This window comes from Neofelis nebulosa, chromosome 2, assembly GCF_028018385.1.
Source record: "Neofelis nebulosa isolate mNeoNeb1 chromosome 2, mNeoNeb1.pri, whole genome shotgun sequence".
Taxonomy (NCBI): Eukaryota; Metazoa; Chordata; class Mammalia; order Carnivora; family Felidae; genus Neofelis; species Neofelis nebulosa.
Window position 1 is genome coordinate 166,799,592 of NC_080783.1, and position 25,111 is coordinate 166,824,702.

General features: G+C 38.2%; 1 protein-coding gene across 1 annotated transcript in view; it reads left to right on the top strand.

Annotated features, from left to right (window-relative positions):
• SLC35D1 (solute carrier family 35 member D1) overlaps positions 1 to 25,111 on the top strand; it is a 51,215-nt gene that overhangs the window by 15,597 nt on the left and 10,507 nt on the right. The window contains exons 9-11 of the mRNA XM_058717054.1: positions 11,597 to 11,664; positions 12,783 to 12,861; positions 16,320 to 16,402. Coding sequence (XP_058573037.1) covers positions 11,597 to 11,664; positions 12,783 to 12,861; positions 16,320 to 16,402 — 230 coding nt within the window. The remainder of the gene's footprint in view (positions 1 to 11,596; positions 11,665 to 12,782; positions 12,862 to 16,319; positions 16,403 to 25,111) is intronic.

Sequence of the window (25,111 nt, forward strand, 5' to 3'; positions counted from 1 at the left end):
GACTAGAATCCTGAATTCCTGACTATTACTAGTACTCTCGCTTTTCCCCACCACGTCACACCCTTCCAAGTTGGGACAAGGGCTACATACAAGAATTTGAAATTTACTCTGCCGATATGACAAGTCCCTAAAATTTATGACATAAGGGATAGAATGGAGAGAATTTAGGGCAGAATGCAGAAGCAACATCCAGTTCTGTCCTTGACCACTGTCTGATTTTGGACAGGGCCCTTCTGCTCCCCTACCCTGCTTTGTGAAGTGTAAACTGAGTAGGTTGTATCAACTGAGGTGGTTAGTTCTCTAGGTAGGGCCCTTTCCTGGGCTGAGACAGAATTTCTGAGGAGCAGAAGGTATGCCAGTGTGGAGACTAGGCTGCTGTTCTGATGGTTGGCATGAGCCCAGCTGCTCCCTGACTCCTGAATACCAATGCTTATAAACTTGCTCTCATCCGTTGGACTCCTGGCTTTCTTGACCCAGAGCCATTTTGCATGGAAGCTTTGTATGTATTCTATGAAAAGATCAACAAGATAAATTGTTAAAACACAGTATAAAACTGAATATGGTATGCTACATTTTGAATAAGAAAAAGGGAACATTGTATATGTACATTGTATTCACTTATTTAAGTAATGAAACTCTGGAAGAATATACATAAGACTAATAAAGTAACCACCAATTCGTGTGTGAGTGTGTGTGTGAGAACAGAATAAGTATAGAACAGGAATGGGAGGGAGACTTCTCACTATTTGTCTTTTTATATTTTTTTGATTGTAGAGCCATGTGAATGTATCTTAAATTACATTTTATAAAAGGAACAGTAAGAAAAGGATAAAGTTTTTCTATAAATAATGACTATCCTATGATGAATCCTAAAGTTTAAGATAACTGGGGATGGTGGTGGGACAAATTAATTTGTTCTCATTATTCAGGGTTGCAGACTGTTGACCGAGCATGCAAATTAAAGCAAGATCAGATCCAAATTATTTTTTTTCAAAATCTCACTGTTAACTTTAGAAGGCAAAGGAAAGAAAAGTTCCTTGTGTTAGGACAGGAATCCAGTAAGAGGGCTCTGAAAGGTCAGCTCCCCAGGGAGGCAGGAGTTCTACAGAGCAGTTGATAGGGCTGACACAGTCTTTAAGCAAGAATTGAAGGCCAAGGAAGAAAAAACGTAAATTACCATAAAAATTGAAAGGCAGGATCCAATTGAACAACGTAACCTAGTGAGCCCATAATGCAAATCCTTGGAAGCTTTCTGAGAAACCAAATGTGTGTGTGAATGTGTTTGTGTGTGTGTGTAATTTTTTTTTTTTTTTTTTTTAATTTTTTTTTTTCAACGTTTATTTATTTATTTTTGGGACAGAGAGAGACAGAGCATGAACGGGGGAGGGACAGAGAGAGAGGGAGACACAGAATCGGAAACAGGCTCCAGGCTCCGAGCCATCAGCCCAGAGCCTGACGCGGGGCTCGAACTCACGGACCGCGAGATCGTGACCTGGCTGAAGTCGGACGCTTAACCGACTGCGCCACCCAGGCGCCCCAAGTGTGTGTGTAATTTTTTAAAAAAAGTTTATTCAGGTTCTCAAAGTCCTGGCTGTACCAGAAACCAAGGAACCAATATAGTCAACATTTGGTTTTTTAAAACATGGCTTCTAATTTTAAAACATTCTCTTTCTTAAAAACGATGTTTACAAAAGCCAGCTCACTGTTAATAAAAGATATCTAGTTAACATAGATAAAGGTAGATAAAGTATCAGTTGACTAATTGCTTTCCAAAGTGTCAGTTAGGACAGACTGTGTATAAACTTGTTAGTTGTTGCCTCCAGAAGGGAATGTCTGCAGCACAAAGCCAGTGATTCACAGTCACAGGAGCTGGAGCCTGGCTTTCTGACAGCACACCCTGCTAGGTGTTCTCATGTAGGGAAGGAGGAACAGACCCCTTGCTGTAGATCTCACAAGGCTGGTACTGTAGGCACTGGTACATTGTATAATGTCTTCATTATACCACTGGTTAAAATTACATGGCTCAGATGAGTTTTACAGGAAAAGTGGAGGTGTCTCTTTTTGCTGACTAAATAATGAAGAATTTTAGGCTGTTGGTTTAGTCCAGAGTTATTAATCTTTTCTGGGTCACTCTAGACCATACAGGCTGATTTCTCAAACCCTGAATTATTCTTTCCACATACACATGTCCTTTCTGCTTTCTGGGCATTGGCATCCTCATACCAAACAAGTGGGTTGATCAGTTATTCTTCAGTTATGAATGACTCGATCTTTCTCTTTGCCATATATGTTGTTTGACTGACAAAGTAATGTTTTTAACCATTGTTACCTTCGAGGATATGCCTTTTTTCAAATAAGAGTAAATGACCCTGTTAATAAACTGGAATGTGTGGTTTTGCAGTTATATGTAGATTTTATGTAGGTGGTAGAGCCTTGTGAGCAAAGGTAGTGAAGATATCTGGGTCCCAATTCCTCTGAGCCAGGAGGAGGTGGAACAGAAGTGGTGGCAAGTAGTTACAGTAGTGTGGAGGATAGGGTGGGTAACCCAGGACCACTGGCTCCATGAACTTGTCTGGCTTTCCCAAGGTAGGGAGGGAACCTTGCAGATCATTTGCACTACTGATGTTATCTTCTGCCTTAGTCAGTTCCCTAACAGTTTACTTTCTAGGATCACATGTTTCAGTTTTTTTCTCAGTAGATTTCTGGGGAAAGAAGTTTCAAAATACAATGGTGTCATTCATCAACTTTTCCTTATTTACCATGAAGCCTAAAACTGAGCGATTTGTTTATTTTTAGACCTTATAGTAAACGAGTATCAAAGCTTATAAGGTTTCAAAACATGTAAGAAAATATGTCATTCGTGCTTTGGATTTTATTTCAAATAAAGTTGGTGACTCTGCTTAGCAAATTTTCCTTGGAGTGAGAATGGTTATATCTAAGACTCAGGTGAACACTGAAATTATTACATGCTTCTTATTAGGTCAGGGGTGATGAATTGGTGCTTATGTTATCCTGTGTTCATTGTAGACATTGTCAAGTAGTTTGACGATGCTTCCTTGCTAAAGCCCAGGAATAGCTCTGACTGTTCACCAAGGTAGTGGTTCAGACAGCCAGAATCAGTTGATTAGAACTGGAAAAGAAGGCAAAAAAATCTGATTGTATCCCTAGACTTGGTTTTACTGATTATGTGATGTTAGTGCCTAATCTTACTCCTATACTCCCTTTCTTAATTTCCTTAACCTAAACAACTAGAGAATACATTTTTTTATTAAACTTTTTTTTCAAATATTTTTATTTAACCGAAAGTCTTGTTCAAACCAAATGCCTAATTTTCAGAAATGGTAGGTCCATATAACCCATTTGCCCATTGATTTATGCCATGTACTTTTTATGCCTGTGGTGTGTATTGGCATTGTACCACCAGCACCTGTAGAACCAGAGACTTCATTCAAAACAGAAGGAAAGCTAAGCATCTTTGTATGTGCAGCTGTAATCACAGCCATTTGAAGATTGCAGGACTTGTGGAAGGGAGCCCATCGAGCTCTGTGTCACACAATGACCAAGCAGGTCATTTTGTTCACATTGGCTCTTTATTAGCTATCTTTGGAGGCAGACATTTTATTTGGTTTTAACTGTCTCTCCCCCCATCCTTGATTAACAAAATATATGTTCACTGTGCCTTCTGTATTTCCTGTCTTAGGGAGAAGACAAATATGCATGCAAATCTATCACTGAGAGATAACAGTGGTGATGGAAGTATGTGAATTTTGTATAAAGTGTCTGCATTTCATTCTCTGAATTGATTTCTCACAAGAGGCAGATGGAGCAGACTGTTGTCTATATTTGTAATCTAGGTAGAGGCTTAGAGAGGTTAAATGACTTTATGATGGACTCACAGAAAATTAATGGCAGATTTAGAATTTAAATGCCCACTTTTTGGCTCAGTGATCAATAACGATAACTATGTGAAGCTATCTAGAAGAAAAAACTCAGAACATGTTACCTTGCCTTTGTTTTTTCTTGGTACTTAACTAACAGAACAGGCACTTAATAGCTGGATGGTTTGGGGAAAGTTACTTAACATTTCTGAACCCGGAAGTATAATAAGCTCTTAATAAGCAGTAGCTTCAATTGTTTTTTTATGCTATCTTTATGATAAGGAGTAGACTCCATTCTACTAAGGTAGTGTTTGGGTCATATTTATCCTACAGCTATACTTTCAAATGGCTGCTGCTTGTTCTCTTGTAGCCAAAGATCCATTCCTGTGGCAAAGCAGAGGAATGCAATAGGCTGCTTCTGCTGTAGAGTGGTTTTCTCCAGAGACAGGCCTAGTATTTAGGGAGGGAAAACAATCCTGTGAGAATTGTTTTTCAATTTTTGAATTCTATGTAAATTGAATCATGTTCATGGGATTTATTTTAATATTCTATAGATACAGTTATTATGTTCCCAGAGGGGACTGTACAGTATATATTTGGGGCATTTTTCCAAATAAAATGTAATGCTCAGTGTAGAAAAACTTGGGCTTGAGTGTATACACTCAAGCCTACCATGTATTAGCTGTGTTACCTAAAGTAAGTTACTCCTCGTCTTCTGGGGATAAGAAGGCTTGGCCTTTCTACCTCACAGGGTTACTTGGGGATCAAATGACATGAGGTATGCAGAAGCATTTTGTAAACTATAAAGCACTCCACAAATATAAGGTAGTACTTGTTTATTGTCACAATTTGTTCCTTCATTTATTAGCAAACCTGAACTAAATTGTCTTCAGCACAGTACCCGCAGGCCAACTGTGGGACCTGGCACATGATGGGGACTTAGTAGATTTAAAAATACAAAATGAAACCAGAAGAAATGTTTAGAGCTAAAGGAGGGAAGGAGCTCAGGTATATAGAGAGTTTTATTTGAAGCCTTTGCCAAATAACTGATTTCTTTCCACTCCTAGGTCACTGACAAAAAAAATTAAGGTGCACCTGGGTGGCTCAGTCGGTTAAGCATCCGACTTAGGCTCAGGCCATGATCTCACAGGCTGTGAGTTCGAGCCCCGCATCGGGCTCTGTGCTGACAGCTCAGAGCCTGGAGCCTGCTTCGGAGTCATGTATCTCCCGCTGTCTCTGCCCCACCCCTGCTCGTGTTCTGTCTCTCTCTCCTTCAAAAACAAGCATTAAAAATTTTTTTTAATTAAAAAAAAATAGAAATGACGTTTACATGTGAAAACTGACATTATTTCTTGAATGAGATGGACCTCCTTCATATCAGTCATTGTATCCATAATTATCTTTAATTCTGATAGCAACTCTATAAGATAGCCTTGTAGAGTTATTTCTCTTATTATATGTGCAGAAACTAAGGTTCAGAGAATCCTCATGGTCCATCACACCAGCTTATTCTCTTAGTGACTTTGGAGTAAAAGAGTAGCTTATCTAGGAAAGGAGGATAATTTAGAGTTGAGGAAAGTTCTTAGGCCTGAGATTTCTTTCTTCTTTTCTTTTCCTTTCTTTTCTTTTTTTTTCTTTTCTCTTCTTTTCAGAGAGAGAGAGAGGATACGTACGAGTGGGCAAGAGGGGCAAAGGGAGAGAGAGAGAAAATGAGAGAGAGAGAACTTCTGTGCTGACTGTGGAGCCTGATGCAGGGCTCAGTTCCTCAACCCTGGGATCTTGACCTGAGCTGAAATCAAGAGTTGGACGCTCAACTGACTGAGCCAACCAGGTGCCCCAGACCTGATATTTCTTTTATGTGTTTCAGTTTGAAGTAAAGTCTCTCCTTATGAAGCTGATCTAACACTCATGTTAGAGTTGGAAGAAACCTTAATGTGCACCCAGTTTAACTTCCCTCGCAGAAGCTAATGCTGGCATAATGAAACAGTGGTGAGGTGGTGCAAGATACTGGGCTTCGGAATCCTGGTGTGCTGCTTTTTTTAGGTACAATGGCTTCTGTACCAATAACCCTCCCAAAGATACTTCTTCTGTGCCCACCTGCTGGTTTTCTGGGTTATGCCTTTCTCTTCAAAAAAAGAAACTAAACTCGATGCAAAAACTAACAAGTTATAGGCCAGTAAAATGACTTTTGCCATTTTAAGAAAATTTAAAATTATATAGATTTAATCTAAAACTTTAAATCTAATAGTGTGTACAAGTAGTATGTGGGTGTATTAAATGTTTTTCTTTTCCCATGATTTTTTTTTTTTTTTTTTTTTTGAGAGAGAGCATGAGCAGGGGAGGGGCAGAGAGGGGGAGACAGAGAGAGAGAGAGAGAGAGAGAGAGAAAAAGAAAGAGAAAGAAAGAAAGAAAAGAAAGAGAGAGAAAGAAAATCTCAAGCAGGCTCCATGCTCAGTGCAGAGCCTGATGTGGGGCGATGTAATGACCAGACCATGAGATCATGACCTAAGCCAAAATCAAGAGTCAGACACTTAACCGACTGAGCTACCCAGGTGCTTAGGTGTGTGGGTGTATTAACAAGTAAAGTCTAACTCATCTGCCAGTAGAAAATGATACTAAGCCAGAGATCATGGATGTTTAACCCACCTCAGCTATTTGTACCTAACACTTATAAATGCTTGGGGCTATGGAGAAATGACATATATGACATAGTTCCTGCTCTCAAGGAATTTATAGTCTTGCTGGTAGAGGCTGGTCTCCTGAGTCCTCCCAGCCTGTACTTTATTGTGTTTTAATGGTTTTTCATCAGAGAGGAGGGTGTGTTTACAGGTATGAAAGTGCATAGAATGAGACTATGTATGACTTCTTTCATTTATTCTTCATCATTTTACAGTTATGGAACATCTATTTGCTATCACTTTGTTAAGCACTGTGGATACAGAGATAAACCATGAAGGCATTCAAAGTGTCTGGATAGATGATCATGAATATACAAATAGTCACATACATACACGTACTTAGTCACATACATGCAGTGTCAGTGATAAAAGTAGCACTTAGTGTTCTTGACAGTTTGGCAAGAAGGAGCCTGATATGAATGCAGGTTTTTGTGCAAAGCTTCCCAGTGGAGGCGTCATATGAGATAGGTTTATAATTCGAGTCAGTAATTGAATTTGGTCTTTTGCTTCTAGCCATGATGGCATAACAGGGACAGGATTTACCTTTCTGCCTGAACCTACTAGAATACCAAACATATATGAAAAATGTTTTTCAGACATTGGACAACAGGTGGTAAAGGATTGTGGAGAGAAAACGGATGAGAAGAGAAAAGAAGTACATAAAAAAAGACCCAAATGAAATTTTAAGGAAAAATATAATAACCTGAATTGAAAAATAAAGTAGAAGGTATTAAACAGCAGATTAGGCAGTACAGAAGAAAAGATCAGTGAATTAAAGAAATAGCAATAGAAACTATCCAAGATGAAACACATGGAGAAAAAAGGACTGGAAAACAAATGAACAGATTACTAGTGACGTGCAGGGTAGTATCAAGAGATCTATAATATGTGTAACTGTAGTCCTGAAGAAGAGGGTGGGTAGAAAAACTTTTTGAAGAATTAATGGCAGATGTCTTTCCCAATTTGATGAAAACTAAATCTACACATACAAGAAGCTCAACACAAACTATAGTATAGTAAGCACAAAGTATAGTAAACGAAAAGGAAACTATACCATAAAGAGGGACATTTCATAATGCTGAAAGAGTTAATATATTAAGTAGACATAACTGTCCTGCATATGAATGTGCTTAATGAGAAAGCCTCAAAATATCTGAAGCAAAAACTGATAAAACAGAAAGGATAAGTACATTATTGACAATTATAGTTGGAGATTTTAACACTCCTCTTTCAGTAATTGATAAAACAACTAAACTGAAAGCCATTAAGGCTATAGAACACTTGAACAACACCATCAACTAATTTGACCTAATTGACATTTACAGAACATTCGACTCAAAAACAACAGAATATACATTCTTTTCAAGTGCACATGGAACATATACCAAGCTAAACTATATTCTGAGCCATAAAATGATTATTAATAGCTTTAAATAATTGAAATCATAGAAAGTCTGTTCCCTGGTCAGGACAGAATTAAACTAGAAATTAATAACATAAAGATATATGGAAAAATCTTCAAATGTTTGGAAATAAACACTTCTAAATAACACATGGATCAAAGAAAAAAATCATGAAGAAAATAAAACATTTCAAACTGAATGAAAATTAAAACACAACATAGTAGGGGCACCTGGGTGGCTCAGTTGGTTAAGCATCTGACCTCGACTCAGGTTATGCATGATCTCATGGTTTGTGAGTTCGAGCCCTGCACTGGGCTCTGTGCTGACAGCTTGGAGCCTGGAACCTGCTTCAGATTCTGTGTCTCCTTCTCTCTCTGGTCTTCCGCCACTCACAGTCTGTCTCTCTCAAAAATGAATAAACATTAAAAATTTTTAAGACACAACATAGGAAAGCTTATGGGATGCTGCTAAAGTGGTGCTTAGAGGTGAATCCATAGAATTAAATGCATATATTAGAAAAGAAGAAAGGTCTAAAATCAGTGGCCTAAGCCTTTCCCTTTAGAAACTAGAAAAAAATAAGAGCAAATTAAACCCAAAGTAAATATAAGGAAGGTAAGAGCAGAAATCAGTGAAATAGAAAACAGAAAAGCAATAGAGAAAAATCAGTGAACCTAAAACCTGGAGGCCAATGAAAGTTCAGTAAAATTGCTCAACCATAGCCAGTTGATCAGGGCAAAAAGTGAGAATCCACAAATTATCAATATAAGGAATGAAAGAGTGATATCATTACAGAGCTTGCATATACTAAAGGTATAATGGAATATTAGGAACAACATTATGCCATAAACTCAAAAACTAAGATGAAATGAACAAATTCTTTAAAAAGACAAACTACCAAAGCTCACTCAAGAAGAAGTAGATAACATGAAAAGCCCTATTCTACTAAATAATTAAAAAGCTCTACTAAATTACAATAATTAGAAGCTATTTAGCTTCTATTTATGAGGCTATTTAGCTCTATTTCTCTTAAAGAAACTGAATTTTAGTTAACCTTCCCAAAAGGAAAACTCTAGGCCTTGAATTAATTAATTAAGGGGGCTTAATTAATTAATGGGGCTATTTAGCTCTATTTCTATTAAGAAATTGAATTTTAGTTAAAAACGTTCCCAAAAGGAAAACTCTGGGCCTTGAATCTGGAACAGATTGTCTCTCACAGCCCTCAGAAGGAGCCATCCCTGCTGGCACCTTGATCTTGACTTCCAGCCTCCAGAGTGTGACACAAAAGTTTCTGTTGTTCAAGTCACTCAATTGGTGGAACTTTATTTATAGCAGCCCTAGTATAGACTTAAATGTAGAGTTAAAACTTAAAACTTGAAGAAAATATAGGAGAAAATCTCTGTGAAAATCTCAACTTCATAGGAAAGTCATAAAAAGCAAGAATTGTAAAAGATAAAATAAGTTAGACTACATCAGAATTAAATTTTTTTGTTTTTTAAGGCATCATTAAAGAAATAAAAAGGCAAGCCACAGATTGGGAGGATATATTTGCACAACCATGTATATAATATATAATAATCATATATAATATGTAATTTTTTAGAAAATACACAGTCATATATATGATAATCATATATATGTGTGATTTTTATATATGTAAAAAATTAAGAACTTGTATCCAGAATATATGAAAAATAACAACTCAGTAATAAGACAAATAGATAAATTTGGGAGATTTGGACAGACATTTCACCAGAGAAGCAATACTGATGGCAAATAAACACATTAAAATATGCTCAGTCAGGGCACCTGACTGGCTCAGTCAGTAGAGGATGTGACTCTTGATCTTGGGGTTATGAGTGTGAGCCCACCATTGGGTACAGAGATTACTTTAAAATCTTTTTAAAAAAACTTAAAAAAAATAAAATATGCTCAACCTCATTAATCATTAGAGAGAAAAAAAATATGTTCCACTTCGTTAATCATTAGAAAAATTCAAGTTAATATTATAGTGAGATACCATTTACTTATACTACAGTGGTCTCATACAGTTCCAAGTGCTGATGAGAAGGTAAAGCAATAGGAACTCTCATAGAGTGCTGGTGGGAGTACAAGATAGTATAGTTATTTCATCAGTTTCTTAGAAAGTTAAAGATACATTTACTGAAAGAACCAGCCAACCCATTTTCTAGATATCTACCTGAGAAAAATAAAAATGTCCACAGAGATTTGTATTCAAAGGCCCATTATAGCTTTATTAATAACAAGTCATGAAAACAACCTAAATATTTATTAACTGGTGACTAAACAGATTGTGGTATAGTCATAAGATGGAATACTAATCAGTAATAAAAATAAATGTAACAAAAATGATGCCACAGCATAAGTGATTCTCAAAAGCATTATGCCAAGTGAAAAGCCAGACATAAGAGTACATGCTGTGCAATCCCATTTGTAGGAAATTGTTGAAGAACAAAACTCTAGTAACAGACAATAGATCAGACGTCGCCATAGGTTATAATCAGAGGTTGTAAATTTGGGAGGGGATCACCACTTAAGTGGTTGATTTTATTTTTTGCATATTATGCCTCAACAAAGAAAGAACCTTGAACAAATTGAATGTCTACTGTTTGCTGTGTTAGGAATTTGCTTAGGTAGATGTGATGTGGGTCCTCCTGCAGGAAGCTGTAGACACTGTGTAGAAAGACTTGCAGTTTGGAGAGAGAGTCCTAGAGGGAAGTACTGCTGGGGCAGAGGAGAGAGTTCTTATCAGGAAGGCTCCATATAGTGGCTGCTTGTGTTTTAGTTTGATCTGCCAACAGGAGTCAGGAGAGTGTTGAGAAGGACATTCTAAGCAAAGGCACATGAGTGTGAAAATGCGTGTTACATTTTATAAACAATGAAGAGCCTCGTATTGCTGGAGCCTTGGAGCTATGAGATTTATGTTGAAGTGACAAGAATTGAAGCTGATTGGGTTGGCAGAAAGATAAAAGGTGGAGTGTTTATCGTATTTGCTTAACAAACTGATATTGTAAGAGACGTTATGTACTTTAGAGGGAAACCTTCCCTCTTGGTTGAGAGATGAGGTGATCACTACACCCTTTCATTTCTCTTCACTCCTTTGCTTTTAGCTTAAACACAAAACAGCAGCAAAACCTTGCTTTTTACCATCAGCTGTTTTAAAATAGTAATTCACCCTGCATAGACCTCAGCCAAATTTGTGTAACTAACGCTGTATTTGAGTTTTCACATGTTGTAGGAAAGAAGTATGTTTCAATGTTTGAGAAAGTCTTTCATACTAGCCATCTGGGAGAGCTGCTCAGATTAGCCAGGTCTCAGATATGGCTTCTGCCTTCAAGCAAATGTCCGTTTCTTTGAACCAACAGGGAGAAGTACAAGACCTTCCTCACATTACATTTTAGAAAGGAGGAAACCTTCTGAAACTGCTTTTTTGGTTCAGCTCCATATATGTCAAATTCTTAAAAATCACTCTCTATCCCTTGAGTGATGAAGGGAAATGTATATGTGTGTGTGGTGGGAGCAACATAGGATTTTTTTCCATGGGATTTTGATTAAAGAATAGGACAGCTGATTTTGAGGGCTTGCTCTACAATCTGATACTTTTCTTGTGTATTACAGGCAATGGATTTTGAAGGCTGGGCCGACACCCTCTTTCTTCTGCAGTTCACTCTCTCTTGTGTGATGGGGTAAGCCTTTGTTCCTTGTTAGCAGATAGTTTTCCTAGAGAAGTTTGTTCTGGGATCCTTTTGCTTCATTCCTCAGTATACTGTTCTGTGTCTTGAATGTATCAGCATAGGATAATTAAACTTCCAGATTCAGGTGGTTTCACAGCCCTTGGGAACGTAGCCCTAGGGGCTACTAAACTGATCCCAGAGTCATACTCAGAAGGATGGAGACAAGAAATGAATACTTACCAAATAACCTAGTATGTGATAAGCACCATAATATTTCAAAAGGCATTATTTTATTTCTATATTAATCACTGGACACATGTTTCTGTCCACCTACCTATGAGAAAGTAGGCTCAGAACTCAAGTAAATTGTCTAAATTTGCACAGTTAGCAGGCAGCAGTGGCAGCCTTTGAATTGGGGGCTGTCTGACTCTCTCCACCAGGTTATCTTCCTCTCAGAAGAGTGTATGTGGAAAATAAGAGGGTATCTGCTAATGTGCCTCTTCTCTTCACCTTTGTATTTCCCTAATGAATTTTTTCCTTGGCCAGTCAGTTTAGTTGGTGTTTATGACTAGATCTGGCACAAGCCAGGTACATGATGAGCAAGTGCTTCAAAATAAAATTGACATGGTGCATTGGTACTCCAGCTTGGAAGCCTTGTAAATCTGGCCGTTCCAACTGCTGGGCCACTTAGTTGTTAAGTGAACCTGTAGCCCCTCTTAAGGTAGTGCTGATTTGGGTTTCTTCCATCTTTAAGAATCTCTGTTGCCTCCTGGTCCAAGGGTCATATTGTCTCATGGGAGGTGCACACCTGACTCGTGGTCTGTGAGCTCAGCTTTCTATCTGGGTTAGGTGACTAAGTGGGAATATAATATAAAAAGAGTATTCAGGATTAGCAACGGTGGTTTCAAGGGTTTGGTGAGGGTAGCTGGGGAAAACACCTGGTCAACAAATGGACATGTGTTTCTTTTTAGTGAGATTTTTAAAATCTAAAGCTGCAGTACATGCAGGGGTGAGGTGGGGAAAGCTCATAGTGACTACAATGTGCTAGCATGGCCAACGCTGTTTCTCTTGGCTAGAGATTGCTATAAAGTAAGCAACTGGCTCTTACACCTCTTCCTTCTTCATTCCAGGTTTATCTTGATGTACGCCACAGTACTCTGCACGCAGTATAATTCTGCTCTTACAACTACAATAGTTGGCTGTATTAAGGTGAGTTGAAAAAAATACTGTTAGCTTTTGGGTACCTGCTTTGTTTTAAAGTTGTTACTTTAAGTCTCTCTGTGGTCTTAAGCCCCTATAATCCTTTTTTTTCTGACAGAATGTCTTGGTTTGGCAGATTGTGGTGATGGTTTCTAAAATGATCTTTAAGAACTCAAGGGGGTATAATCTCCACTTTCAGGCAACTTGGCTCTGAGGAGTATGGGAAAAGAAGAATGTGTTATCTTAGTGTAGAGGAAGCAGAATTAGGCTTATTTCAGACAGGGTAGGTGATAGGCTTGTCCCTGTAACCCCCAAGAAAACTGTTCTGTTCTCTGCCTTACTCAGTTCTGGCTGTTATAGGGAAAGGGTGCCTGCCAGAAATTAATCAAGGGATTTTTCCAGTGCATGAGCCAGACCTTAAATGGCCCACTTTTAAAAGCTGTGTCTGACATTTCCAGTGATGTCATTTCCTCCAGATCCCTTTTATTTGAGGGAGGCTCATTTGTCTTCAGCCAGGAGAGCCAAGTTGACTTGAATATTGAGCTGAAGTTAGTGGCTTGAAGCCTGAGGCCTGTTTCATCTGATTTTGTGCTTCTAGTGCTTTAATCTCCAACACCACAGCATGCCAGATTTCCAAATGAATTAGCAGGGTAGGCTTGCTTTCTAAAAAAGGTAAGACAGAGCCGGGCGGGGGTGGGCGGGGGGGTAAGACAGAGAGGTAGGCCCTTGATCATTTGGGGAAAAGAATACTATCCCTTGGGACTTCCTTTCTGATTCCCCATTTGTCAATAGTGAGGGAAGGGATTGCACAATAAAGTTTTCATTGCTCTGCTATGTTTCCCTTTATATCTCCATGGAGTGGTGTCCACTTGCCCTCACTTTGGAAACTAGATTTGGGTTAAAATTTCATAAGGTCTGTGACTTCAAATCATGGAATTGGAGTGTTTGGTGTAAATAAAATTCTAAATTAAGCTATAACTAGTTAGTTGTGTGAATTCCCATGAGAGCCAGAGACAAGTTCATCTGAATTCAAAGGCCTAGGCTGCTAAAATAGTTTTAGCCCCTCAAGTTAGCTCTCAGCTCTGTTTTGGTTTTGTAAAGTAAATGGTTCAAGAGCAAAGTGAATGCAGAATAAGAACAGCAAGAACCTGAGAGACAGGCCAGTTGTTGTTACCAGTTTTTAGCCAAAAAGGACAGTGTAGGAAAGTCAGTGTTTCCTTTTTTTTTTTTTTTTTTTTTTTTAAAGATTTTTAATGTCTATTTATTTTTGAAAGAGACAGAGACAGAATATGAGTGGGTCAGGAGCAGACAGAGAGGGAGACACAGAATCCGAAGCAGGCTCCAGGCTCTGAGCTGTCAGCACAGAGCCCAACGAGGGGCTCAAACTCACAAGCTGTGAGATCATGACCTGAGCCGAAGTCGGAAGCTCAACTGACTGAGCCACCCAGGAGCCCCAGTCAGTGTTTCTTTTTAGTAACGAACCTATTTGCTTAAGATTTCTTAGTGTATTTTCTTTTTATTTATCAGCATGGAGTACAAATATAATCACACTCTTATTAACATACAGTCCAGTACCTTTCTTTTGATATTTCCTCCTCCCCACACAACCCTATTAATTTACTCTGTCCCCAAGGGGCAGTTTTACTTCCAAAGTCTAGAGGGAGGGAAAAACTGGACTGTTGGATTAGTTTACAACCACTGTTGGTCCTCGCTGCCTTGTATCACTGCTGAAGGATGTCTTCCATCTTCAGACGGGAGTGCGCTGCTGCCCTTGCTGGTTCAGAGCCTCATGGGCCACAGGGGAGTTTCTTTCATCAGCCTCCCGTCACAGCCCTTTTAGCTCAGTCACTGCCCCAAGAGACTGTCAGTATTTCTTGTTTTTCTTAATCATGGTGGGAAGATTATGTAGGTTACTTAGTTAAAAGTGGAAATTCCTGGGCCCACCTCATATATACTAAATCAGAGGCTCTAAAGTAGAACCTGGAAATCATCATTTTTAACAAGGTTTCCAGGTGATTCTCTGGTAGACTAAAGTTTGAAACTTGCCGTCTTAGTTTTCAGTTACTAGCATAGATTCTTCTGTGGTTGCTAGTTAAGTTCTGCTTTGGGGGCATTGCTGTCTTTTCCTGGTTGATTTCCAGCAGCAAGGTTTGGATTCTGAGTCCTTTCCCTATCTGTAGCTCCCTGGGCAATCTATGCAAATTAACCTGCCTTCTCTCTAGATCTCTGTTTCAAGTGAGATCCTGTTACACATTTTCTCAAGTTGCCTACTGACCTTATTTACTGTTATATGGTATTTATTTTTATTTTTTCCCCTCAAATAATAAGAAAAGCTGTTCTAAGGTAACTTGCTTAGACCTAGAAAAGGTTGACATGATTTTGAATGTTCTCTCAAAGGGCACTCCCATTATACAATTAATTTTGAGGTTTCTTTTTGGCCTTTTAAAAATGCTGTGGTAGTTCTGCTTCCATAGGCCCAATCTAGGAGAGCCCAGGTTCTAAAAATGTTTGTGACATTTATCATTTACGACGGCTATAATAGTGGAGAGGGAGGCAGTGACTTGTGAATGTGAAAGAGAGAAGGTTAGGGAAGAATTGAATAATAGCTTGAACTTTGGGAAAGTTTATTTCACCTCTGTGGTCTGAAGATAATTGAAAGGAAGCCAGAGAAGCAGATGTTTACACCTAGGAGCTTAGGGAATCAGGAGAGGTAATTTTAGGTATGCTACTTTGAGACGACTTTTCATATGTGGTATTTTTTTGTAAGTTTATTTATTTATTTATTTTGAGAGAGAGAAAGAATATCCCAAGCAGGCTGCTTGCTGTCAGTGCGGAGCCCAGTGTGGGGCTTGGTCCCATGAACCTCGAGATTGTGATCTGAGCCAAAACCAAGAGTTGGACACTTAACAGACTCAACTGAGACACCCAGGCGCCCATCATGTGTTTTCTTAAGATACCAAAGAAGCTGCCTCTAAAAACAATGTTGATGTTGGTGAACTGCCTACCATCCCCTTTTTCCTTTTTAGAACAAGAGGGAGAGATGCTTACCTGTGAGGTTTTCCTGTTTCACTTTCCCCTCACAAGTCAATGGTTACCACAATGGGAGGAAGAAGCATTCTTTTCTAAGATTACTAAATGTGCATTATTTTTTCTACCCCTAGTGTTTCTCTATTTAAATTTATAATGTCAGCCTATAACATGGGACAGGGAAAGTGGATAATCTTGTGATAATTATCAGTGAAAGCATTTAGCTTTTGGAGATTTAGATTGGGAAGAAGTTAATGTCATTGTTTCCTTATTAGTGGCCTTACTCATACTGTGCTCATTTTAGGATTGGTGGGTTTTTCTGTTTATCTGATTTTATATTTTAAGGATAGGCATTTGGGCCATTGTGTGGATGAGTTTACATGAATATTGAAAAGCTCATTTAAACCTGTGTAACAGCATATTGCTGTTTTTCTTTGTAGAATATATTAATAACTTATATTGGAATGGTCTTTGGTGGAGATTATATTTTCACATGGACGAACTTCATTGGCTTAAATATCAGGTAAGTAAAAATATTTAAATATAACCACTTTGACAGGAGGGATTTGGATACTCAAATAGTATCACAGTAAGGGGCTATTTAATGCAAATTTGTTTCTTTATTAAACTTTTATGGAGCACCTACAGTGTATTATATATATTTAATGTCTTCACATAATGCTTTTTAAGAAATGGGGATAAAATGGTTCCATATTTTATGCGCACGCTATTTAAGGGATCTTTTCTGGAAGCTAAACTCCTTCTAGCCTTCAAAGAACAATCCTTTACTTATACTAGATGGTAGTACAGTGTTGTCAAGAAAATTCAGGGCTAAAGAATAGCAGCTCTGTTAGAATTGCTTTATATGTGTCTGACCTTGGACATATCACTGGATTCCTTTAGACTTTATCAGTGGTGAGGGTGACTTGTATGAAAGACCTTTTTCAGTTCCAGAATTGATTCCATGGCTTTAAATACTGTCTATGTGCTTGAAAATTCTCAAATTTGTATTTGGGCCAGACCTCTGTCTTCAACTCCAACTTCTATGTCTAACAGGCCACTTTACATCTCTAGCTAACATGTCCAAACCTGAAGTCCCTATTATTTTCTCCAAAGTGTGCTCCACCCATAGCCTCTGTATATCAGCTGATCACACTCTGTCCTTCTAGCCTCTCAGTTCCAAAACCCTGGAGTCATTCTTGACCCTTCAGTCTTCTACCCAGCATCCAGTGTGTTCACAAATTCTCTTGGCTCTGCCTTCAGAATAGATCCAGAAAACAGTCACTTCTCACCTGCATTGCTCCCAGCATCATCTAAGCCACCAATCTAGCATCTCTTGCCTAGTTTACTGCCTAGTCTTCTCCACTTGCATGGTTAACTCCTTTATGCCTGTAAGTTTTTGCTCAATTGTTACCTTCTCACGGAAGTCTGCCCTGACCACCTTGTTTAAAACTACAACCTGCTCTTCCCCTTCTAATGCTGTGTTTTAAACCCTCTTATTCTATTTTTCTATTTATCTTTTCCAGAGCACTTAATCCTTTAATATACTATAAAATTTGCTTATTTATTGCCTGTTTTCTGTCTCTCCTGTTAGAATGTAAATTCCATGGGGGCAGGGATCTCTGCCTATGTAGTTCTCTCATTTCTCAAACTCGTAGAATGAATCCTGCTATTGCTTAATAAGTGTTTGATGAATCCTATGTGGATTGGTGAAAAAGCACTTTGGAAACTATAAAGCTCTCTAACAGAATATGGGAGTGTCATCTCTTTAATTTACAGCAAGTTATATTACCTGTCTGGGCTCTTATTTCTTCAGTATAAACAACTATTGATAATACCTATTCTACCCTGTTCTACCTTCTTTATGAATGAACATGAAAATTTAGTACTAATACTGGTAATAGGTTAGTAACTCATTGTTACTCCTTCCCTGACATTTATTTGCCACTATAGTTATTTATCTTTTAAAGGAAAAGTCATTCATTATTTGTGGGTGTAGGAGTTGGGGGTAGTGGTGGGTGTAATGTGTACTTGAGGATTGTATATTATGGAAGGAAGATGAGTAGTTCAGTCTTAGACCTTGTTTGGAGTTATAGTTCTGATGCTTCCTATCTGTGTGACTTTGAGTTGTTTATCTTTTCTGAGCTTCAGTTTTTTTAGGTGTTAGGGGTGAAAATACCCATATCTCTTGGGGCAGCTGGGTGGCTCAGTTGGTTAAACAAACGACTCTTGATCTCAGCTCAGGTCTTGATCTCATGGTGGTGAGTTTAAGCCCCGTACTAGTCTCCATGCTGGGTGTAGAGCCTCCTAGTTAAAAAAAAAAAAAAAAAAAAAAAAAAAAGAAAATGAAAGAAAATACCTCCTTAGACTTGTTAGAATAAAGTAATCTAATATAAAGTACCTAACACACTGCTTGACATCTGTGTTTAGTAAATACCAGTTTCATTCATTAATATTCATGAGAAGGGGCCAGGATGTAAGGAACAACTTGTTGGAACAGTTCTGACTTGGAATGTGATCTGCGTTTCATTCACTTCTAAAAATTTGGATTAAAGAATCTTTTTAGCACTATATAGACCTGAGTCAGAGATGCCTTGATTTTTGTTATGTTAGCTTCAAATAAATAATCTTAACAACCAAAATGAAGTGAAAGCTTCTGTTTGCATTTTCAGATCTCTGCAGTTCAAATTGCTTTTGAGATGATAAAAGTATCTTATAAGAAAACTTAGGTATCTTTTTTTTTTTTTTCCACATTGCAGGCTATTAAAAGTGTCTGAGTATTTTGGAATGTTATAACATTTGCCAATCTAAGGTAGATCAAAAGCAGCATCTTGAAAATTCTTCCAGTAGAGTTTCTTTTTGTGTTGGGTAGTACATTTTAGTTCTGGTTACACAGTACCATTTTGCTAGCAAGGATCTTTGGTAATGATAATCATGATAATGACTGTCATTGGTACTCTGGCCCTAGGTAGTATTTTTAATAATTTTTAATTGCTTTTGCATTTTATTATAAATTTTACATATCCTATCTCTTCAGTCTCTTTTATTACAAGGCTAGGGAGAATAATTGATGTACTTAGCCAGCCAAATTAGTTGCAGAGTTGGAATTAAAACTCACATGAATTTCTGTTCAAATGCTGTTTTTCATTATAGTGTGCTTTTTACCTTTTGTAGAGGAAAGCTCTACAAAACTATTATCTAATTTTTTTCACTTTTTCTCTTTAAAATGAAAATTATAGTTTTATTATTTACTTTTTTTTGAGTTCTTCCATGAGTTAATAAGTAGCCTCATAAGCTGTGGACATTATTTTTTAAATGCAAAAACCAAACTTAAAGTGGCTATCAGATTCACTTTGATCGAAATGGTGTCAGTCCATCTTTGGTGGACTGCACTTTGAAGGAAATCATTAATTGAACATATTCTTTTGTGTGTGTGTGTGTGTGTGTGTGTGTGTGTGTGATTCATTTACTGTTTATTGAGTGCCATTAACCATTACATGATTTTTAATTTAAAAAAAGGTAGGGAATTCACACATTCTTGTAACCCATTTTCTTATTCCACATTTTAGCCAAAAAATTTCACAGAGAAGTTGAAAGAATTTTACAACATCATCATATATTTATTACCTGAATTATACAATGAAAATTCTACTATGCTTATGCTTTATTACATATCTATAATTGAACTATATTCTTCAAAGATTCTGTGATTAGACCCAGATACATTTAGCTTTCCTCTACCCTGCCTAGTTTCTTTGTTGTTGTTTTTTTTTTTTTTTTTCAACGTTTATTTATTTTTGGGACAGAGAGAGACAGAGCATGAACGGGGGAGGGACAGAGAGAGGGAGACACAGAATCGGAAACAGGCTCCAGGCTCTGAGCCATCAGCCCAGAGCCTGACGCGGGGCTCGAACTCACGGACCGTGAGATCGTGACCTGGCTGAAGCCGGACGCTTAACCGACTGCGCCACCCAGGCGCCCCCTAGTTTCTTTGTTGTTTTAAGAAGAGTTTAAATAGCCTTCTCTGGTGTGATTCAAATGCAAGAAGCAGGAGGTTTGCACTGGTAGCTACTTATTAGGCTTCATCCAAATTGATTCTGGGATTTAGGCGGCACTTTTTTAAATAGGTCTCCGTTGAGAGCCTGCCTGTCTTCAACTCTCCTAAAGGCTTTTTCTCCGGCAGCCACTTACTGAGTGCTCACCAAGCCCCAAAGGCAGCGGAGAAGGGAGGGAATGATTAGTGAAGGGTGGTGACAAGAGCCTGCTTCTGTACTTACTTTCCATCTGTTGCTGGAGTTGGCCTGTGGGTTTGGCCTAATGTAGCCTTTCCAGATAATGACATCATCATCTTCATAACTGCCCAGGCTAGAATTCCTAGAGTCTCTGGGACTCATCTTTGTGATTTTTTTTCTTCCATTTAAAAAAGTTGTTATATGATTTGAATACAGTGAAATTCACCCCTTTTAGTTTACAGTTCTGTGAGTTTTGATAAATGGATACAGCAGTCCTGTAACTACCACCACCACATTCAAGATATAAAACAATTGTATTGCCTCTAAAATCTCCCCATGTCCCTTTGCATTGAACCTCTCCCACTACCCTCAGCCTCTGACAAAGATCTGTTTTCATCTGTGTAGTATCCAGATTGTCATGGAAAGGTAGCTCTTGGTCTGACTTCTTTTCACATCAGATACTGCATTTGAGATTCTGTGTTGCACTCTGAGATTCTGTGTTACATGTATCAGTAGTTTGTAACTTTTTATTGCTGAGTATATTCTGTTATGAATATATCACAGTTTTTTATTGATTGACCAACTGAAAGACTGAAAGACATTTGGGTAGTTTCCAATTTTTAACCATTCTGTATTAGCTGTTAAAATACTTGCTTAAAAGTTTGTTTGTGAACGTAAGTTTTCATTTCACTTGGGTAAATACCTAGGAGTGGAATTCCTGGTTTGTCTGGTAAGTGTTATGTTTCATTTCCTAAGAAATTGTCAAATTATTTTCAAAAATGTCTGTAACATTTTGCATATCTCTCAGCCATGTATGATGCACTATGCTGGTTGCTCCACATCCCAGCCCTTGGTATTCTAGACATTCTAATAGATCTGTAGTGGTTTCTCATTGTGGTTTTACGTGCTGTAGTGATTCATGATGTTGAACATCTTTTCATGTGTTTATTTTCCATCTGTATATATTCTTTAGTAAAGTGGCTGTTCAGATATTTTGCCCATTTAAAAAAAAAATTTTTTTTAACGTTTTACTTATTTTTGAGACAGGGAGAGAGAGAGCATGAACAGGGGAGGGTCAGAGAGAGGGAGACACAGAATCTGAAACAGACTCCAGGCTCTGAGCAAGCTGTCAGAACAGAGCCCGACGCGGAGCTCGAACTCACGGACCGCAAGATCATTACCTGAGCCGAAGTCGGCCATTTAACCGACTGAGCCACCCAGGCGCCCCTATTTTACCCATTTTTTAAAAATTGGATTGTTTTCTTAAGTTTTTTTGTTTTTTGAAGATTTTATTTTTAAGTAATTTCTGTACCCAACATGGGACTTGAACCTGCAACCTTGAGATCAAGAGTCACGAGCTCTACTGACTGAGCCAGCCAGGCGCCCTTTGTTTTCTTAAATTTTCAGAGTTCTTTATTTATTATGGATACAAGTTTCTTATCAGATATGTGATGTACAAGTATTACTTCCCAGTCTGTGGCCTGTCTTTTCATTTTTCTAATACTCTCTTTTGAAGAAGAAAATTTTTAAGGCTATTTTATCAGTTTTTCTTCTATGAGTTATGCTTTCAGTGTTAGGTATCTAAGAAATCTTTGCCTAACCCCAAGGTTACAAAGATTTTTCCTCTTATGTGTCCGAGAAGTTTTATACTGCTTTCGGTTTTACAATTAGGTATGTAGCTCACTTTTGGATTAATTTTTATATACTGTGTGAAGTCTAGATGAAAAGTTCTTTTTATTTGTGTGTGTATGTGTGTGTGTGTGTGTGTGTGTGTTAATATAGATATCCAGTTCTAGTACCTTTTATTGCAAATGTACTTTCTCTGTTGAATTGCCTAATTCTTTGTAACACTCTTTTGAAGTTCTTTTATTATCACTATTTTATAAATGAAGAGGCTGAGGCCTAGAGAGGTTAAGTAAGTTGAATGTATTCTGAAGTTATGCATTGAGTGTGTCTGTATGCGAGGCATTGTGTTCTAGAGAGACATGGTACATTCCCTTGTAGATCTGCCAAGGTCACATAATTAGTAAGACATGTCACAAGGATTTTAACCCAGATGGATTGGACTCCAGAGTCACCAAGTTCTCATTCCTGAATGCATTTATCATTCAGAAAATGACTAAATAATTACAATGTAGCCTAGTAAACCATATATGTGTCCATCACCATTTTAGATTTTCGGCTATTTGAGGGCAGAAATCACTTGTCTTATTTCCAGTTATGCCAGTATTTATCAGTGTCTGGGCTATAATAAGCATTCAGCTAGTACTAATAACAAAATACTGGCCAGTATTTAAAAAAAAATTTTTTTTAAGTTTACTCATTATTGAGAGACAGAGGGAGACAGAGTATGAGCATGGGCGGGACAGAGAGAAGGGGAGACACAGAATCTGAAGCAGGCTCCAAGCTCTGGGCTGTCAGCACAGAGCCCAACGCAGCCTCGAACTCATGAGCTGTGAGATCATGACCTGAGCCGAAGTCAGACGCTTAACCAACTGAGCCACCCAGGTGCCTGCTGGCCAGTATTTTTTATGTGTACTAGAACTGAGCATTGTCCTAACTACGCATACTTAGTCTCTGTAACAGCTCTATGAGATAGATGCTGTGAATATTCCATTTCACAGAGAGGCTAGAAACTTGCCCCATATTACCCAGCTGGCAAGTTTTCAATCCATGATTTGCCTTCCAGGTCTTCATTCTTAACTATAGTCTATAAATAGTGGATACATGAATGGATTACTTTTATTTTCATATTCCTTCATGATATGCCATACATACTGGTTAAGTCAGCCTTCTTTAGTGTAATAAAACTCATTTTGTAGCTTCTGAGGCCACCCTAGGGTCTGCATAGTCTCTGGGACGGGACATGGTGAAGCTCAGAGTCTAGCCCCACAGTTATTCCTGGGGATTTTAGTCTAGCTACCTCTGCCCAGCACCCGAATCTTCTATTCCCTCATTTTGAATTCCTTTGCTTGTTTCTTTAGAAGGATGAGTTGCTTCTCAATTTCAGACTGCTTCTCCTCCTGTATAATTTCATCTTAGTAGATTCTATTTTGGTTCCAGACTTCTCCTGAAGGACATGAGCTTTTCCTTTGCTTAGGGATTTTCTCACTTGGGGAGAGAGAAGGACATGTTTTGTATTATCAGTTAGTTGCTGCTGATGTAATATCCACCAGGCTATTTGTAGAGTTATATAACTGGCATTTATGGCACTAGAATAATTTGGACTTTTGAGTAGGATCCAGGGAGGTTGGCTAGCCCTTGGTTATATCATAATTCCTGACAGAAGAACACTGAAATGGAATATTGCAAAAAATCTGTGTTCTCTACCAGTACTGCCACTAGCTCTTTATAATTCACCTTTCACAGCTTTAGTGTTCTTGCTCTCGGTTTTTGAAATCAAGTTGTCTATCCCGATACTGTCACTAAACTTTTCCACAGTCCTTAGGAACTGTGCCACATGCTCTCAGTAGGCCTGAAGTTATTTTACAGGAGACTTAGGACATTTGAAGGAACCTCCTCCAGGTGTGGAAAACACGTAAAATATGTTATCCTTTTAGTTCTGATGGGAGCCTCCACCTGCATTTTAAAGATTTTTAAGAGGCAGAAAAGAAAAAGGAGTATAGATGTAGGGTAGAAAATGATGGATATGCTTAAGAGCACCTGGGTGGCTACGTTGTTAAGCATCTGACTTCGGGTGAGGTCATGATCTCACGGTTTGTGAATTTGAGTCCAACATTGGGTGAACTCGAGGCATGCTTCAGGTGAGCAGGAGTCCCCACTTTGGGTAAGCACGAGCCCCACTTCGGGTGAGGCCTGCTTCTCTCTCTCTCTTTCCACCTTCTTCTCTCTCCCTCTTCCCCTCCTGGGATTCTCTCTCTCTTTCTTTGCCCCTCACTCACTTGTGCCCTCTCTCTCAAAAAAAAAAAAAAAAAAAAAAAAAAGATGGATATGCTTAAGTAGTTTGGACTCAGCCCCAAGTTGAGGAATAGTATGAAAGGAAAAAAAAATTTTTTGGAACGGGGGAAGGGCATTTCTCTTACATATTTGGAAAGAGCTAACAGTAAACAGTGAGAATAGATAGAAAACAAGTTTTTAGGCTTATATTCTTTTTTATTTTTCCATAACATTTTTTAGTTCAGACTCTTAAAAAAAAACTACTCTATCTATGTGGGGCTTCCCTAGAATTCTGAGTATTTGCTTAATTCATATCAGTTAATGAAACAAATAATATCATGTCAAGGCCCATGAGTTCCAAACAACATCACAACAGGATTTAAGAGCCTTTTTTCTAAATTTACTCCTGGGCAAATTCCTAAAACTCCTAGGCAGATGAATTGGTTCACATCCTGGCCAGACATCGGTGACTAAGGTACTTCTATTTTTAAAGTATGTGCACAGACCAATACTTATCCTCATGTAGAAAGGATATAAACATGCATCTGGAAAGGCAGCAGATAGGGACTTAATGTTTGTTGAGTGCCTGGTATATGATGCCACCTTTACAGTGCCATCTCGTTTAATCATCTCCCAGTTCACATGATAATGCAATTGAGACTCAGGGAAAATAATTCATCCAAGGGCACACAGCTGCCATAGTGAGAAGCAGAACTGAGGTTCTCACCCTGGGTTGACTATAAAAATCTTCCCTATGATTTAGCCATGTGAGGGACATGGGATAAGAGATTAAATGACCCCTCTTTGTTTTGAACATTCCTAAAGCTGCCTTGTTTACCTCCTGCCTTACCACTGATTTGTCTTTATTCTTCTGTCTTCTTTGGCAAGCAGAGTAAGAATCAGAATTATTGAACCCAGTCTATAAATATGTTAAAGAAAGTGATGACTTAGTGTTTGCAAAGCCATAGATTAATTTTTATCTTCATGGAATTTATAATCTAGCTGGGAAGATTTATTTCCTTATTAACAAATGTATGGTAGGTACCTACCAAACTTTGTTTTAGGCAATGGGGGTAGAGCTGTTATCAAAACTGTTTAAAACT